This window comes from Micropterus dolomieu, linkage group LG08 (assembly GCF_021292245.1).
Source record: "Micropterus dolomieu isolate WLL.071019.BEF.003 ecotype Adirondacks linkage group LG08, ASM2129224v1, whole genome shotgun sequence".
Lineage (NCBI taxonomy): Eukaryota > Metazoa > Chordata > Actinopteri > Centrarchiformes > Centrarchidae > Micropterus > Micropterus dolomieu.
In genome coordinates this window covers 26,517,227-26,533,076 of record NC_060157.1, presented here as the reverse complement: position 1 = coordinate 26,533,076, position 15,850 = coordinate 26,517,227, and the positions used below count along the sequence as shown (strand labels likewise).

The window sequence follows — 15,850 nt, the reverse complement described above, 5'->3', positions numbered from 1 at the left end:
AATCTCACCTGAGCAGGGTGTTCAGCGCAACATTGAAAACTGTTTTTACATTTTTACATCTGTGTTGTCTGTTTTGGGGATGCTTTATTCAGCTGTTAAAGTGGCAGTTATTTTATTTCTGTAGCCTAATATCGCTTGTTGCACCTACCAGGGTGTCCATACCTCTTTATTTGTTGTTGGTCATTTACGTTTAATTGTAAAAGTCTCTTTTCTCATTACTTCTGTGGAATGCGTTGGGAACTAAAGGGATGCTGATTACTATTTTCTTTCCCCAAATATTGGTCTAACCCCCTCTTAGCACTGGTAGAGAAAAAAATCCTGGTGCTGTGCCTGAAACAAAAGGAAAATGAAAGTTTGTAAAAGCAAAATAATGATGATGGTTTTGACAAGAGTAAGGTACAGATATAAAGAGATCAGGGAACATGAAGACGGAGTGTAAAGGTGAAAATTATTTTTAAAAATTGACAGTAAGCAAAGCAGCAATCCGACTGGTCCTGGACCACATGGCAGGCAGTGATGCTGTTTGTCTGGCAGTCTCCTGTATCCCCTGAAGCCCTTCCCAACCCCTCCCTCATACACTCCTATATTCAACCCTAAAACCCCTGCCCCCTCTTCTCCCTGTTTCTCCCCCAATACACTGTCCTCTTTCTGATCCAATACTATGCCTGCATGTATGCAGCATGTGTGTTTGACCCCGTCCCCACCCCCATGGCCTTAACTGCATTACAATGAAAGTTATTATAGGACCATGAGATCTGGAGTTCAAGATAAGAAAATGTTAAAGACGGCACATCACAACAAATGTTTTTATTCATTTTGTTTTTTATTTCAAACCTGAGTATATGAACATAAGTGAGGTGAGATTCTTTCACCTTTTACTAGGAGACTTGCATGCTCTGCAAACACACAAATAAAAGTATCTTCCAGTGATTTAGTATTGTACTTCCATAGTTGGAGTACTAGTGAGATACTGAATGGTCAAAATAAAAGCAGAAGAGGTTGAGATATGATGACTTTTAGTGCCTAGTATGGGACAAGCTCCAAAACCACTGGATCCTATATTTGCCACAATGCAACAATCTTTTCATTTGACCATCCCTGCCTGGTAAATGCCCACATCTTTCCAACACCACACTTCCAATTTGTAACAGACTTTTTGTTCTAATTTGTCATCTAAGGCGAGATAACCCTGACATCATCACACATCTTTAGGGTTAATTTCTTCATCATGATTAAAATGGCTTGATGTATAAAAATGGTGGGGTGTCCCTTCGACCTTGTAAACCACTTCATACATTACGAATGTAAGTTTTAGGTCAAAAAATTAGATTATACCTTCTAACATAGGAAAAAAGCATGCAGTGATCAAGTTCCCTACCTCCCCCTGATGCAAAGTAGTTTCATGATGTTGCCATGGCAATCACTGCAGCCTCATTATAGCCTAAAGTATCTCATGTATCTACCAGTGAAATCAATTATAGTAATAACGGTTACAGGGATGGATCAAAAAGCTTGGGACAGAATCATTCCTATATAAATGCTGTTAAAATACTTTGCTTATAGTAATCAAGTAGACCGATTATAATTTTCATACATGACAAGATATAGAAAAATATCTGAAGATTTTGTAAATTTGTTCGTTTTCAAACTCTACCTGCTACCAGCTCGACACTGATCACCTGTAGTAAAAATGCACTGAAACCACCGCCTTTATATTCATTTAGAAATTAATTAATTAGTTGGTCATTGCTAAAAGCACCTCCTTTTCACCCTGTGTGTTGAATACGGAGTGAAGCACATGCACAGTATATAGTTAAGAATTACTAGTCAATCAGAAGCAGAGTAGAGCGGGTCCTGACAAGCAAGGTAGCGTGATTCAAAACAAAGCTGTTTCAGCCGGTAACTATGGCTTTGGTTCAGCTGTGCATGATCCGAAACAGCTTTGCAAGCTAGACTGGAGCAAGACGTTTCAGAGAGGTAAGTTATTAATCTGTAACAAATGTATCTTTCATAGTAACGTTTTAACTGCGCACTAGTATCTAACGTTTGGTATGAAGGGTGGGGGTGAGGGGAGGCAGCGGGTGGACGTCTTGTAACTGTGTTTCTTCACCAGTGTTTTTGAGGAGCATTATGTTACAAAGTGACAAAGTTAGGTTACAAAATGAAAAGCTGAACTGCGATCGAGCGGTTTTCAGGCAGTTCAGGAGCGGGGTTTTCTGTGGGAGATGACTTTGGGCTTTTTCACTTTGCAAACCTATTACATACACAAAAAAGATATATAACACAATAAGGGAAAGGGAAAGCAAAAAAGCAGAATATGACTTCTTTAAATGAGGAAGGGGACCTGGGACATAATAATAATAATAATAATAATACATAAAAGTAAACAATGAAAACTAAAAAAATCCATTTGACATATAGACATGAACATTTCACCACCTGAAGGAGCATGCCTTAACGTTTAAAATAACCAGTCTACTTGATGCCTGCCACCATGTGGATCCACCAGTTGGCCTGCACGGTCCAGCCCTTTTTCTCACACTCATAGATTTGCTGGAGGAAATGCTCCTTGGCCTCTGCCTCACTCTGCTCCTCCTGAAGCGCCTCCCGCAGGTAGCGCATGTCCTCTGCAGCACTCAGCTCCGGGATACCCGTCAGCAGCATGAGGGAGAAAAGAGTGATCAGGAGACGAGAGTGCGAACGCAGGGAGAGGTATGCTTCGGCGCATGTGTCCTAATATAGGCAGGTGGGAATCACAAGAGAAGGAAAGGAGGACAAGGAAAAAAAACATAAGGAAATTCAGTGCAGGCCACTAGGGGCCTCGCACGTTTAGTGCTCAGGCCCTAATTAGCATTTACACACAAACATCACACCAACACACACATAATCAATTCTTCTCACCCTGAATCGCTCAAAGTAGAGGCTGTTGCCCCTTTGGATCCTGCCCATGACAAACAGGAAGTCAGGTGTGAGGACGAATGGCACACGCTCCCTGCTCACGCCGAGGAAATGCTTTCTGTTCCCCAGAATGTGACCAAAGTCGATGTGAAACAGGTTCCCTGAGAGGCCCAGGAAATACAAAAGCATTTAAGTTCTTCATTCATTTTCTCACTGCTTCACATCATCAATAATGTTACTCAATATTAGAGATGGAGTGTTCATTTTTACACAAATGCAGGCAGGTTTACTCAGCTAATTCAATTAATAGCCAGGGCGATGTGAACAAGAATTTGTGGCGCTTACCTTGGTCTGTGATCATAATGTTGTCATTGTGTCGATCACCTATTCCCAATACATAGGTGGCCACACAGTAACCAGCACAGGACTTCACAAATCTCTCCGTAGTCTTGTAATGCTGTAATGAAATGAGATCACAGCTGTTCGAATACAAAGGTGGTAGCATGGCAGAGCATGAACGGTTCTAATGCAGCTGATACCTACACAACAATTACATACATGTATAATATTTTATATAATGAGTGGCTCGACTTACAAAGTCATAAACTAATAAATTGGTCTATAGACAGGCTTTTAAAAACCTTTCATTGGTAGGTAAAAGGGAAAGTGTGTTAGAGACAGGATATTTAGTAGCAAGATAAAAATGTCACTGTATGTCATGCTTGTTTTGCCCTGTGTGCAGCTGCACAGACCGATGTGACCCAGTGTGTAATTTAAAGGCTTGGATGGAGCATGTTTTATTTCTAATCTTATATTACAAGTTAATTTGGGTCCAGACTTGGTTTTGAATCTTCAAGGCCATGTTGGGCGGCTGTGGCTCAGGAGGTAGAGCGGGTTGCCCATTAATTGGAGTTCAATCCCTGGCTCCTCCAGGCTGCATGTTGAAGTTTCCTTGGGCAAGATACTGAACTCTGAATTGCCTCTGGTGGCTGTTCTGCCAGTGTGTGAATGTTAGTTTCTGTTTGAGCACTTAGGCTCAGTGAATGAAATCTGTGTGAATGGTGACTGTGATGTAGTTTAAAAGCGCTTTGAGTGGTCGAAAAGACTAGAAAGGTGCTATACAAATACGGAACGTTTACATTATACATGTACATGTACTTACAATTTCCTGCAGTGGACATTTTGACTTCAGCCACTCAAACAGAGCATCATTTCTGAAAGCACTAGTTGTTCCTCCATGGCTCTTCTGGACTGCAGCGATGGTCACTGCATTCCTCACAATCTCAATCATACCTGTTGAGGAAAACCTTTTTATATTCTGGGTGCTAGTAATTATTAATGTAAAAGGCTGAAACGGTCATCGATTAAATCGATTAAGTCGATTACTAAAAAGCATCAACGCAAAATCTTTGCATCGGTGCTTCGTTTAGTCCATATAACTACACAGCACCCCGTTTTGCATGGACATTTATTACTGTCGCACATTGCACTTGCGCTGTGTGAACACGACGTGATTATGACGGGACTGTTTGCAAATTGAAAGAAGAGAGAGAAAATAGCGAGGGACGAAGAAGAAAGTGTCCAAAGTATGGGATTATTTCAAGCTAAAAGAAAACAACAACTCTGTAATGTTACCGTCTGTCCACCGTAAAACACAATTTATGTGGCCGCCGCCGGCAAGCAAAAGAACTTCTTATACGATGCATCAATGAAATTATCTGTAGAAGCTTCAAGTACTAAAATCATCGTTAGCTGCAGCCCTACACTCATTTTCCCTCAATTATGTTCTAACATCCTTTGCCACATATTAAAAAGGGGTACATAAATCTGCCTGGAACTTTGAGACACACTACCAGGGGTGACTGTGGCTCAGGGGCTAGAGTGGGTTGCCTGTTAGTCCGAAGTTCGACAGTTCAATACCCGACTCCTCCAGGCTGCGTGTTGAATAATAATAGGGAAATGGAGAGTGCATTAGAGTAAGTCACTATAAGTAGAGTTTAATTAGTTGTGTTAACTAAGCAGTCACTCTTGGATAACCACACAGATGTTGATACCTATGTTGTATCCTGTTGAGATGCAGCCATATGGAATAAGATTCAGATCCAGAGATTTCTCCTGCCAGATAGACTCCATCACCACCAGGGTCTAAAGAGGAAGATACACAGAGTCAGGTGTCACTTCACCCAAAGGTAAGACACATTCACCCACATAAAACATGAACGTTCTTTTGTCAGTAATACTAGTAATTAAAACAGACCTGGATGATCAGCATGTCCTGCCTGAGGTCGTCCCCCTCTTTGAAGATTATTCCAACAGGTGTAGCAGAAGTGGGCGACGGCATGGGGCAGAACTCCAGCCACAGTGGCTTCTTCTTAGAGGCCATCACCTTGCATTTGTCCAGCTGGATGAGAGGGATACAAGAGAACTGATTTGTTTGTGTAACTGAATTTTTTAAAACGGCCCTAAAAAATATTTTCCTAATGAACTTCTTACCATCAGTGATGAGGTCTTGAACACGAACGGAACGTTTTATGCCAGTTTTTGAGATTTCTATTTGTGTTAATATGTGCTCTTCTCACTGATTTGAAGTGGGCAGAGCTCCATTAGGAAAAAGTGATGTCCCATATTACCATGAACCAATCAGAGTTTGGCAACATTTCAAATTAAAATGAGACGACAGGCTGTTTGCTTATGTTGTGTTAAGACACATAAATAAATAAACATAATAAACATAAGACTAAACATTCAATACCAACACGCTCATCGCTTACCAGGATCCGTCCAACTTTGATGCGAGGGTCAAAGGGCAGCAAGAATTCATTTGGCAGATAACAGTCTCTAAGAAGCTCTTGAAGCTTGAGGGGAGCTAAATCACAAAGATACAATGAGGTACATTAGTCTAGTGATGCAGCAAATGGCTTTTTCCTTTAAATATGGGAAAGAAGGTTTAATATCTTTCAGCATGATGTCTATGTCAAAGCTTGAGTGGAGACAAACATCCATTCCTCTATTAGTCAGTGGCTGTTGAGCACCATGTGTGCCACCATCTAACCCTTTACGGGGAGCTATAATGAAGATTTTAAGTACCTACAGACCACTTTTGATGATGTTTTTATGCTTAGTCCTTTTTACACTGCGGGTATTGCAGCTAATAGAACATAGATTAGAAAATTGATTAGTCTATTGGTATTTATTATGGATAATTGTTGTGGTGGCAGCCCGGCTGACGGTGAGTGTCCTGGTTTTATTCTCCTTTTTTTCAGTTTTTCTGTTTTTTCCTTGGTTTTCTGTTCCCTGCCTGCCTCCCTGTGTTTTCTCCCCTGTGTGCTCTCTCTCTCCCTCTGCTCCTGAGCCCAGCCAACTACCTGCACCTGCATCTCATCAGCCACCTCGTCAGCCTGCCACACCTGCCAGTAATCAACCTCATGACTGCCTGTGTTTCAACCTCGGTTCTCCACACCATCCTCGCTTGATCGTCGTTGCTCCATACCCGGTGCCACCCCCACGTTCAGGCTTTCACGTTTCTTGTTTTTTCACATTTACCCTGTGCCTTGTCGCTGTCTTCCCTAACCTTGTCTCTCTGTCTGTTTCCCTCCCAGGTACACTTACCCTCGTCCTCCGTTCGGCTGGGCTCATCCACTGGCCCGCTCCTCCTCGGACTTCCCTCACGGCGTCCTCCCTGTTCCCTCGCCTCTCCTCGCTCCCTGGCCCCCTGTCTCCTTGGTTCCCCGTGCCTGTGCTTCCCCGACGTCCTCCTCTCCCTCCACTCCAGTCCCTCTCACCCTTTTTCCCTCAATAAACCTCCTTCCCTCAGAGTGCTGCATTTGGGTCCTCTCTGTCCACACACCACGCAATCCCATAACAGATAATAGGCTTATTAAAAAAAAATAATACAAATTTTACTATGATTTGGCCAAAAACTAAAGTGATTTCCACCACAGTGTCAGATCTAGATGTATTTCTTGAGTATCATGTTTAAATATCAAGTTTAGAGTTTAAGAACTCTAAAATGTCACATTAGAAACGAAAGATGAATGAACAATTTTCACTTGCCGTATTTGCTGCAACAGTGTTGCTATAACAGACAATTACCAAGATGGCAATCCACATTTTGACTGTATTCTATCATTCTGTAAAAGTATAACTAACTCATATAAAGTAAACAAATCCACAAGAATGGCTTTCTTAGATGTGTCCCACCTGTTGGAGGAAGGTCGTTCTTGTAGAGGTTTTTAATCACTATAGAAACCTCCTTTAGGGCCTCAACAGCCTGGACCTGCTGGGTAAAGTTGTCAAGCATGGCTTGACCACATCCAAGCAGGTAGGCCTCCAGAATCACAGCCATGCGCTGGCGGAAGTACGGGCACCCTGCCACCTCACTGCGGACATACCAGAAGAAGAAGTGGCCAATTCTCTTGCTCTGCAGGGAAGGAGGACACAGTCGATGTGAGGGGAGGGAGTCAGAGAGCAGGATAAAGACACAGATGTACAGTAGCTGCAGTCCACAGATAACTGATCCAGACCTGAAGAAGAAGGTCAAGGTGAGAATCCACCTTTCCATCAACTTTTCAGCATACATTGCTACAATTTTTTATTTTTTTTGCAGTTTGTTTTAGTAGCCTATAGGCTAATTCATTTACGTAATATTCTTGCAAACTATTTAACCCGAGTAGCAGCGCACTCAGTAAATGTTTGCTTGCTACTTTCAACCTATGCCAAGTTTCAGTCAGTTGTGCACCAAAAAAATCGAGTTCTTTCAGAGTTGTCGTATAACATTACTTTATAATCCCACGAGATGGTGTAACTTGTTAAATGCACACGTGTGCCTTATTTTTATAAACAACAATTAACAATTGTGCTGCAATGCCATTAAACATCAGGTTGTCAACCCATCCACCATCCCTGTTTGTTTTAGCTCAGGTGATGCAAAGTAGGCCCTTCATTCCCAAACACCAACTAGCAAAATTGGGATACAATCATGAACTACTAGCAAACTGGTAATTAAACAGAAAACTGTTGGTTACTTTACAATTTGTAAAGTTGTAAAGTATATCTGATTATATATCAGATTTATCGCAGAGGAAAACTTTTGCTCTCAAACATTGTCCACTTCATCAGCTGTCAGTGTAGGCTACTGGTGAAGGGATAGATCAAATAGGCAGATAGAAGATTTGCGAAGTGATTTCATGGTACTTGTGAAAGTATATAGTAGTTTATTTTGATACATGGCATGGATGCTGTATTTTGTAAGTGTATTTTGATACAATTCAAATTAGTGCATTTGGTATCTTATTTTAAAATAACTTTTGATGTATCTTTGTTCATCCCTGGTCAAAGTCAAATCCTTACGCTTGCCCATTTTTCCTACTTTTAAGACATCAACTCTGAGGACAAAATGTGCACTTGCTGCCTAACCCTTTCACGCATAGTGGTCATTCAAAAGCCTTTTACTTGAATGGGCAGAGGTTCTGATATTCTAGTTGCACATCAGCCACTACAGTGCCACACTCTAGTAAGCCGTTGTAAGTGCAACTTAAATTTGTCAAAACCAAGTTGGCCGACGGACAATTGGAAACACTGTGCAGCTAAGGTAAATCTTTCATCATTCCTCCAATTATAGGAGACCCCTGCAGGTAAATACCATTTGGTAACATATAGTAACAACTAAGGAGTAATACAATTGTTAAACTTTCCAAGTATTGATTTTATGTTAGGAGGAAATTACGAAGAATCATCTGTCTACTAAATTGGACATTATAAATCGCTGGCTATATTTCAACAACATTCAACTTTTACTGAGACTTTGTTTTTCTTGAAAATACTTAATGTGCACTAACTTTTTTGGATGTAAATCAGTGGATTTATGTTACACTTGTAGGTTTTGTAACCAAAAACAAGATTTTGTGCAGATTTGTCCATTATGTGAGTAACATTTAGTGTGTTGCAGCAAGTAATAGAAAGGCATTCAGGACAGTGAAGCCAATTCCATCAGAATCAAGTAAGTATAATACTAGTGGCAGGGATGATGAATGGCTACCAGAAATAGGAGAAACCTCAGATGCTAGCAGCAGTGATAGTGGAGCTGAGGATGCTGAGAAAGAGAGAGGCTGAGTAGTAAGAAGTGAGGTTCAACATTTTTGCATTGTATTAAACAGTATTAGAATATGTTAAAATATGTGACCACATTAGTTTAACAGCATTAAAAATATAGTTTTCACATAATATATAATTTTATTTATTGGTTTGTTAAATAAAGATTTCTACAGTTAAAACCTTACGCCTTAGTGGACATGTAAGAAACTCCTTGAAAAATGTGTGTTTAAAAAAATTTAATTCTAATTTTATTTTGCATGCCTAATGAGCAATAAAAAAACACATAGGACAAAAATCCTGACAGAGGCTGTCATAATTCATGCATGAAAGCGTTCTAATATGGCCCACCCACCAACAGGTGCCAAGGTAATAAGACAATCAGCGTTATTCACTTCACCTGAGTGTGGTCATAATGTTATGGCTGATCAGTGTGTATGACTAATGTCTTTCTGATGTGACAGGATGAAGTTGCAAATATAAAAATACTAGACAATGTATTCAGTGTTGATCTATTGTATGTGACTTAAGTTATCCGAAGAAGGAGTGCAAAAAAAAGCCGCACATCCTGCAGGTACACCAGCACACTCCGTTTGTAATCTACTCAGCTGTGTCAAACTGGCAGTACCAGTTTGACACAGCATCTACTAAACACTAGACGCTATAGACTACACCACAGTGCTTCTTTAGGGGATGGTAGAAGTAGCTACATCCTCCATGTGGCGAAGAATAGTACTTTGAGGACAATTTTGAAAAAACATGATCTTGCAACCAAATATTTTCATGACTGTTGAAACATGTAATTTGCTTGTCATGACAGTAAGTACTTAAATTGTGCATTTTAATTTGTCAGTAAATATGAAATGTATTCAAATTAGCAGCTTTTCAAAGACACAGTTAGTGCACTGTGTCTTTGAAAAGCTGCTAATTATTCTTGTTTTATAAGTTAGTAAAACCTACCGAAAAATAATAGACCCATAGTGAACAAATTATTAACAATATGCTTTAAAGGAGGGAACATGGCAACAAAAACGGATGTACCAACACCCTTAGGTTCTAAAGAACAATATGTGTTATGTACACTGAATATTAGGATGCTGGATGACTCACCCGCAGAGCTCTTCGGATGAGGTACAGAGCGAGGAAACTGTCATGGTAAGGTTCCACTTTGAGGGTCTAGGATAGAGAAAAACGTAAAAGTATTGTCACCAATCTACAGTCTCAACCTCACATTACATATCCACAGATACTTTAGTAAATACAGTGCCTCTTACAGTGATCAAATCTCTCCGGGTCAAATTAATGACTATATGCAAATTATTGTTGCCATTTGTATATTTATTACATGATTGGAAAGTAATGAAATGGAGAGCTTCACTATTTACTGAATTTTATTGACTGGTTGAAAATATAGTACAGCTGTTCAAAACACTTTGAAAAATTGAATTACTGGACTGTGTATAATTCAAATATACTATAATATATATGTCTCAAGCTTTTTGATCTATATAAGCTGTTGATCGAACTTTATAAAAAAATCTTAAGTGCCTCTTTATACCAACAGTATTTGCTTTTAATGTCTTATGCTAAAATGTATTTACATCTTTTTATACAACTATATATACACCCTCCCATTTTAAATTACTAAGAAATACTAAGAATTTAAAGTGTTAAATCTGCCACCATTATCATAAATTACATATGCACTGTTCAGGAATAGCAACAGTAACTAATGCAGTAACTAACACAATAAGTAACGCAGTAATGCAGTGGACCTGAAACTTTTGTGGCCCCTGGTCTGGTGCCCTGTGGTAGCTGCCTGCTTTACCCTGTTGGTAATCCAGGTATGGTATGAGTTGTTGAATTATTAATAATTTTTTGATTTTTTTTTATGTCTCAGTTTACTAGTTTAGATATTTTTTCTGTTATTATTTATTTAATATAGGCATCATAGGTGTAGAAATAAATAACTTTTGAGGTCATAGGTGTGGATGTTTTTGCAAAGAATTGTATAATATTATAAGGGGCTTTTTTAAGAAAGGTATGTTCAGATATTTTGTTTAAGTTCTTCCACACAATACACTTTTAATATTGTTACACTTGAACTCTATCTGTTTAGATAGAAACCCATACCTGCACCAGCTGCAGTAAATACTTCAATACATCATCATTGGACAGGCTCTCCAATCTCTGGACGGCTAGTCTCCTGACTGTCTCATCAGCAAAGTCCATGCTTAACAGCTCCAGGGCCACTGTTACATCCAGCTCCCCAGGATCCCAGCTTCCCAGTAGCCAGTGGACATCCTCAACCGCTCTGCGGTTCATCCAATCAACTTTTCGCAGATAATGGGGGAGATTTGAGGCATATTGGATGCTCTCTTCCCGAAACCTTGTGAAGCCAGCCCTCTTGGAGCTGCTGTCTGGAGATGATCTGAGAGTTACAGTGTCAGTCTTTGAGTCCAGGAGATCAGGATTATCTGTGCTGGATAAGGTGGAAGGGGGTGAGGAGGGCGAGGAGGGCGAGGAGGAGAGTGCATAAGAGGAAGCAGTAGATTTGGTCTGGGTGAGGCTGGAGGTGGGACTGTTGGATAGATCAGAGGGTCTAAAGCTATTTGGGAGAACCACAGGGAAGCTGTAGCGGTCTAGAAAGAAGCTGATCGCCATGGAGTCAGCTATGTCTGGGTTAGTAGCAGAGGATAGCTTGTCTGCCTGGTAGGTGATGGCCTCTTCCTCCAGATCAGGGTAGGGCCACATGTGCAGGGTGTAGGGACCCTGGCTAAGGATGGACCTGTATGGACAAACAAGTGTCCCATGATGACATGTATCTACAATTTGAAACCTTATCTCTTATTAAACATATCAATCCACATATTCACTTCCATGAAATCTGAAGTATAGAAGACTCAGGAAATGTCATGTTAGCGTTTTATTATCGCTTTGACATTTTAACACCAAAAAGAGTTACATCACAAAGTTGTAAGTGATATTAAAAAAATCTGACCTGTGATCTATGAGGAGAAGATTGACAAAGTAGAGAACCTTTCCCTTCCCTTTCTGGAGGTCTGGTGCTACTTTGATTGAAGATGTTGGTGGCTTTGATTCTTTAGTTACTGAGGGTGTTGGGTCTTTGGTTGCTGGAGAGATGTCACCACCACTTGTGTTAATTGTGAAACCCAGCTTGGCTCCACGTGGCAGATCCCTGAGGAGCACATCAAAGTCCAGCCACTCATTCCACAGTACTTCATCTGCGAAGGCCTTAGGAGTGGAGGACACTGAAGAGAGAACCTTGTTACCGTAAAGTATTGAGGCCTTTACATAAACAGACTGAGGGCATTTGTTTGGAAGTGTTGGGATGTCAAAGCCAAGCAGTTTGACTCTGAGTCTTCTGTTGCAGTCCAACAAGGAAATCATGAAGATGTCATCCAAATCCTTTCCTTCAAGGCGGAGATCATCGTGGGAGCTGAACTGGCCACTGGAACCATCAACAAGTGGCAATTCCACAAACTTGACAGTCTCATCCGCAAGCTGTGACACAGGGATCACGGAGAGGTGGAGGTCTTGATTGGTTTTCAAGCACTGTCTTACCCAGAGGAAAGCACTGAGGGGGTAGTCTCCAGATAAAAACTCCTCCCTTCCAGAGACTTTCAATACCAGACTTTCAGAAGTGTCATAATCAAGACGCTGGTCTGACATCACTCTTCTAAAGACTTTCAGAAGAACATTTGGCATCGTAGTAAAATCAACCTGTATGCTGAAGCTGATCTTGCTCATGAAATGCATGGTGACAGTAAGCTTTCTGTTTAGCTGGTCCTGTAGGTCATTTGGAATAGGGGCACATGTTATCCAAGGCTCTGTGGCATATAACATGTTATCCCGATTCCTTAGCTCTTGTCTTCTTGGAGATGCCAGTTTCCTGCGGGTGAATGTGAGCTCACCAAGTCTGTCAGACGCTTCTTTCTCAAGGTTGTGTCCAATCAGGTAAGCAAGACACTGCTGTTGTTTCTTTATCTCCTCAGAATCAACTGCCACCAGTGGTTGTACCACTATGTGGGCTAATAGGCGCCCAGTGTCGTCACATGACCAAGGAATGTCTAACGTCCTGATTACTTGACAGTCATCATAGGCCTCAAACCAGTCTTTCCCCCTGAAATATAGCAGAGTGTATTTCTCTGGGTCCAGTATTGCAAGTGGGTCTGGGTGGCAGTTTTGTTCCTGCGCCTGAAGGCATAGAGACAGAGATTTGAAAAGTGTTGATGGATGCTGCTTGATTATGAAGGTATTTTTGTGTCTTTTTAATGCAGGCAACAATAACAACAAAAAACTGTTCTGAGAGCATATTTCTCACACTGCAATCAAATATCAAGTTTGTAAATATGAACAGACAGGCCCTTTTTGTGTCACAAAAAGTTTTGATTGCTGTCTTTGATTGCAAGTCAAAAAGTTTTGCCAGTTAATAAGTTTTGCAAGTCAAAAGTTTTGAGAGTCAAAAATGGTCGAGATAATAGTTTCTATTGGGTTTGACCCACCAATCATGGTAGCAGGTATTGGCTTCTGCATACATAGCATGTCAGGTTAGCTCGTTAACTAGCTAATTAGGCAGCTTTGAACGATGCCAAGCTGTGCTAATGATGCTAACTGTTTAACGTTAACATAAAGTCAATGCTAGACATGGCTAGGTACAGTAAGGGAGTAACTGGTCAGGAAGAGGAAGGATCTGTGGACACTAATAGAAGAATAGAAGTGGCTGTGTCATATGAGGACCAGAGGGACTGACCACAAAGTGCTGAAAGGAGAGAGCTGAGGTGGGTACTCTGGAAAGCGGCACTTGGTGCGGATGGCCAAGCCTAGCAGAGTGCTCATTGCTGGGGTGGCTGCCAATGTTGTGCCGAGAATTGCATTCACCTCCAAGTACTATTTAAAAACATACTCTTTTTGGTGTTCATCAGTGTTGCTAAATGATTAGAACTACATATTTTTTGAAGGTTTAGAGTCATCAGTATTTTATTACACTTAGAAGTAGCATTCCTTGAGGTTCAGCACTAATATGTGCTGATAACTGCATTTCATCTGAAAAATGCGTGAAAAGTGTCTGAAAAGGACCTTAAGAGGTGGATGCATTACTTGGCAGAACAGATGTTGTGGGCTACCTGCCGAGATTTTCATCCACCTTCTTTCTCCGCGTATGAGTGTTACCTCCCGCAAGGTACATACAGAACTCAGCACACCAAAGCGTGCCGGTTAGGGCTGCTGGCGAAGAAGACAGGTAGCTGGGATGTAGGGCGAGGTTCCTCAGTTATGTAAAGCTAGATTACTTTGAGCTCTGTGTGTGTGTGTGTGTGTGTGTGTGTGTGTGTGTGTGTGTGTGTGTGTGTGTGTGTGTGTGTGTGTGTGTGTGTGTGTGTGCTTTGTTAGTAACTGTGTCAGTAAAATGTACTCAGCTGTCAGCAATGAATGTGTGTGTATATATTTTGAAAACACGCGTACAACCAAGAACGGAAAAACAAAACACTTTTTAAACACACTTTTGAGCATTAGACACTTTAGTAGCGTTTGCCTACCTGTATGCAGATGCGTAGCCGCAGCTGGTAGACACTGCACTGTGCAGGGAGGATTACTGACACTGACTTGCAATCCATATTGACATTGTAATCCTCATCACCAGACACCTCTGGTAGACCAGGTCCAGGCTTAAACTCACAGATAAACTTCAGGTTGTTGTCAGAGCAGCTTTGAATCAACATCTCAGGAGGACAGTCCACAGTATGTGAACTGACAGTCCGATTCAGGAGCAAAGGAGGATCCATCGATACTTTGGGAGAACAAAACCTGAACTTTAATATGTTGTGGGTTTTTTTATTTGGTGCAGATTAATCTAATTAATTATTAGATATATCTCTGCCATATGATTTCCAGGTTGTTAATATAGCATTGCAGATGTAGTGTGCTAACAAAGCGATTCATTAAGAAAACTCTTACCACAACAGGTGCTGCTTTGTTGAGATCCTAAGGTGGAGTCAGGGTGAGTACCTGTTTGACGAGACTATGTTCCCCTTTTTGTGATCGCTCTGGGACTTCCTCATTCTTTTATAACACAGTTCTCAAAAACCAGAGTAGAGATAAACACACCACCAAAGCATTTCCTGACATTGTAAAGAGGTTAACTTCCTCATTCCCTTTTTTTCCACTTAGATAACAGTAACCTTTTCTGATGTTTTCACAGTTAATGCATCACAACAGGACTGGGTAAATAGTACTTTAAATCAAATGCAATACACAATTGTATGTTTTTCCCTTGGTTCATCAGTCAACATCTGTTACGTGTGCAAAAATATGGCAGTGAAAAAGAGGAAACTGTTAATGTGTTTCAATTCATAATCAAACAGGATAAAATGGAGCAGCACAGTTTGTCTTACAGCAATGCGCCGAACCTGTTTGCGGTGTTTGTTTTGTTATTCTGCAAAACTGCATTGTGCAATGGATGTACCAGGAATTCACCTATCTTTAAGTGAAAGGTGCAACTAGTGATATTTTACTGACTTGACCTCATTTTATTCTACATACTGTAAATGCTGCCAAAATGCTTTTAGTCAGGGGTGATGTTTTAACATTCAATTAAAAAGATCATTGTTACTAGCATAAATTAGCAATACATAGAATTTTAGGGAATTTTACATATATATTGGGAGCCACTGGTTCCAAGGCAAGAGTGAAATGGATGGGAGACAGTGGGCATTGTAACCTCGCAGCTAAAACATGAATGTAACAAATGACCCAGTTGCCTGCTTTCTCAGTCATTTGGAACAGCCACTAAATGAAGAAATCCATTGGTTTATGTAGGCTGTGATGTTAATGTGCGCTCCCA

The 15,850-nt window shown here is 40.7% G+C and overlaps 1 protein-coding gene across 2 annotated transcripts; it reads right to left on the bottom strand.

Moving 5' to 3' along the window:
- Window positions 1-802: 802 nt before the first annotated feature.
- si:rp71-17i16.5 (phosphatidylinositol 4,5-bisphosphate 3-kinase catalytic subunit gamma isoform) lies at window positions 803-15,148 on the bottom strand. Of its 2 annotated transcripts, XM_046057042.1 has the most exons (13): window positions 14,965-15,148; window positions 14,547-14,797; window positions 11,990-13,206; window positions 11,122-11,776; window positions 10,099-10,164; window positions 7,099-7,318; window positions 5,670-5,764; window positions 5,156-5,299; window positions 4,953-5,043; window positions 4,061-4,191; window positions 3,244-3,355; window positions 2,902-3,059; window positions 803-2,733 (listed from the first exon to the last, which is right to left on the bottom strand). In XM_046057042.1, the coding sequence occupies exons 2-13, from the start codon at window positions 14,790-14,792 to the stop codon at window positions 2,476-2,478; spliced, it is 3,393 nt and encodes a 1,130-aa protein (XP_045912998.1). In that variant the 5' UTR covers window positions 14,793-14,797; window positions 14,965-15,148; the 3' UTR covers window positions 803-2,475. The 2 variants fall into 2 exon arrangements, with proteins under 2 accessions (XP_045912998.1, XP_045912999.1); XM_046057043.1 differs by lacking the exon at window positions 14,965-15,148 and having other exon boundaries at window positions 14,547-14,853.
- Between the last annotated feature and the right edge of the window lie 702 nt (window positions 15,149-15,850).

Coding starts and splice junctions, on each gene's coding strand:
- si:rp71-17i16.5 (XM_046057042.1), bottom strand. CDS start 14,792: ATGGATCCTCCTTTGCTCCTGAATCGGACTGTCAGTTCACATACTGTG. Junction 7,319..10,098: donor TCATCCGAAGAGCTCTGCGG/GTGAGTCATCCA, acceptor CCTTCCCTGCAG/AGCAAGAGAATTGGCCACTT. Junction 5,765..7,098: donor GAACGACCTTCCTCCAACAG/GTGGGACACATC, acceptor TTTGTGATTTAG/CTCCCCTCAAGCTTCAAGAG.